This window comes from Oratosquilla oratoria, chromosome 20, assembly GCF_046742065.1.
Source record: "Oratosquilla oratoria isolate Oo_2021 chromosome 20, ASM4674206v1, whole genome shotgun sequence".
Taxonomy (NCBI): Eukaryota; Metazoa; Arthropoda; class Malacostraca; order Stomatopoda; family Squillidae; genus Oratosquilla; species Oratosquilla oratoria.
In genome coordinates, this window is record NC_134796.1 from 38,703,791 (window position 1) to 38,706,290 (window position 2,500).

The window sequence follows — 2,500 nt, forward strand, 5'->3', positions numbered from 1 at the left end:
GAAGCTTGAAGGTCTCAATGGCGAAGGGGAAGTACTTGTCGTAGGCGTCGAAGACGAGGAAGCGGTGGTAAGCTGACTTCTGGAGGCAAGTGGACTCGTAGCAGTGAGGGACAAGGGGACAGGCTTCTCCGGAGGTCTGGCATTCCTCGATTCGGACAGTCTGCGTGAATTCTTTGTAATGAAGCTTGACCTCGTTGACAATAACCCTCCACTTTCCGTCCGTGTTCTGCGCTCTAAGGGGTCTGATGTAAGAGGTTTCGGAGGGACACAAGTAGGTCTCTTCCTCCAAAGAATCCGGCCGTTCGACAGAGAGTGGAGTATCGAGGTCTTCTACGTCGGCGTAGAGGGAGTTGAACTTGTCCAAGTGGTACTCGATGGCGTGCTTGATGTCGTACTCGGGGTATTCTTCATCCTCGAGACACCAAGTGGAGTTTGTCAGTTCGGAACAGCTAGGGATTGCCGGCTCGTGGTCATGTGAAGGTGTAGGGTGGTATGGTGCCGGAGAAGGGTGGTAGGGTGGAGGCTGTGGTTGGTAGGGTGCAGGGTGATGGGGTGCAGGGTGGTGGGGAGCAGGGTGGTGGGGGGCAGGGTGATGGGGAGCAGGGTGATGGGGGGCAGGGTGGTGGGGTGCAGGGTGATAAGGTGCTGGGTGATGTGTTGGTGGGTGATACGGTGGGGCTGGTTTCGGGTGGTAGGCAGGTGCTGGGTGATGGTAAGCAGGAGCTGGGTTATGCAAGGGAATGTGGTCGTTCTTGTAGGAGACGGAGGAACTTCCTAGGCTGATGGAGACGCTGGAGGTGGAGGTGGCGTTGGAGAAGGCCGCGGCAGAGGCCAGAATTACCTGAAGGAGGAGGAGGGGGAGGAGGGAGATAAGAGGAAACAGGTGGAAGTTTAGTCCGGTGTTTAGAGGTCGATTGCTGCAATCTGGCACTGAGACTCCGTCCACTTATTGGCTTAAGCCCCGCCCATTTATTAGCTTAGGCCCCGCCCACTTATTAGCTTAGGCCCCGTCCACTTATTAGCTTATGCCCCGCCCACTTATTAGTCCAAGCCCCTCCCACTTATTATCTTTAGTTCTGCCCATCTACCAGCTTATGCATTCTGGCTCTTAGAGGTAATTGATATGCAGCCCAAATATATGCATTTCTGTAGTTTTTAAGAAAAATATTCTGCACATAAAAAACTATCACAAGAGAAGAATAACACTAACAAGTTTATGAGAGAATAGTGGGCGGAGCTTCTTTTGCCAGACTTCCACGAACAATCAACAATAATCCAAATATTTGCATTATATCTGACGTTTTGAATCTGCTTTGAAACAAGCAACATTGAACTATCGACATTGTATATATATAATTCTACACCAGAAAAAAGATATCTCTAGTTATTTTCTGAGATTAGATGGTATCATTGCCATGTTTAATTCAAAACTCTATTCAAAGTTCAATTTAAAGCAGGTCAAATTACATTTTTTTATTAATCAATGGCTAAAAGATAACACACATTGTACAGGTGGGCCTATAGTCTGGATCTATAGGCAAATGTACTACTGCTTCTACTACTACCACTACTACTACTACTACTGCTGTTGCTGCTGCTGCTACTACTACTACTACTACTACTACTACTACTACTACTACTACTACTACTACTACTACTGCCACTACAACTATTGCTACTACCACTACTATTGCTACTACTACTACTATTGATACTTCTACTACTACTTCCTGCTACTACTACTACCATTGCTGCTGCTGCTACTACTACTACTACTACTACTACTACTACTACTACTACTACTACTACTACTACTACTACTACTACTACTACTACTACTACTACTACTACTACTACTGCCACTACTACTACTACTGCCACTACTACTACTACTGCCACTACTACTACTACTGCCACTACTACTACTACTGCCACTACTACTACTACTACTACTACTACTACTACTACTACTACTACTACTACTACTACTACTACTACTACTACTACTACTACTACGACAAGACACTTGTGTGTACAATAAAGACAAGATATTTGGACATTTCTCAATAACATTTTGATATTGATGTTAGTACAGGTGTTTGCCTGTAGATCCTCACTTAATTCACATGTGTCTCATCATTCTTAGTCTTTCATTTCTAGAACATCGATAAAACAGGATCAATCAAGTAGTTGTCAGATTTGAGTCCATTTGCTGATATTTCCTTACCATTAGTGTAGTAGTAGTAGTAGTAGTAGTACGATGGCCTGTCTTCTTTGACCATTCAATTTTCTAGACTTAAGGCTCACTTTACTTATTTTGTTCTGGTAAAATCCATTGACTAAAAGTATATGTCTCCCTCCGTTTCACAACTTTTATCTATTCTAGCCAGTCGATTTTATTCTATCGTTTAACCCCGTAGTTTGATAAATTTCACCATCTACCTCTTAACTTCCTTGCAAATAAAAAAAAAACACAAAGCCAGCATAACAAAAATTATAA

At 43.8% G+C, this 2,500-nt stretch overlaps 1 protein-coding gene across 1 annotated transcript in view; it reads right to left on the reverse strand.

The window, feature by feature from the left end:
- Nucleotides 1–2,500, reverse strand: part of LOC143036250 (neurotrophin 1-like) — a 2,596-nt gene that overhangs the window by 47 nt on the left and 49 nt on the right. Inside the window, exons 2-3 of the mRNA XM_076203498.1 lie at nt 640–841; nt 1–495 (exon numbers count right to left, since the gene is read on the reverse strand). The exon at nt 1–495 is cut by the window's left edge and continues 47 nt beyond it. Coding sequence (XP_076059613.1) covers nt 1–495; nt 640–841 — 697 coding nt within the window. The remainder of the gene's footprint in view (nt 496–639; nt 842–2,500) is intronic.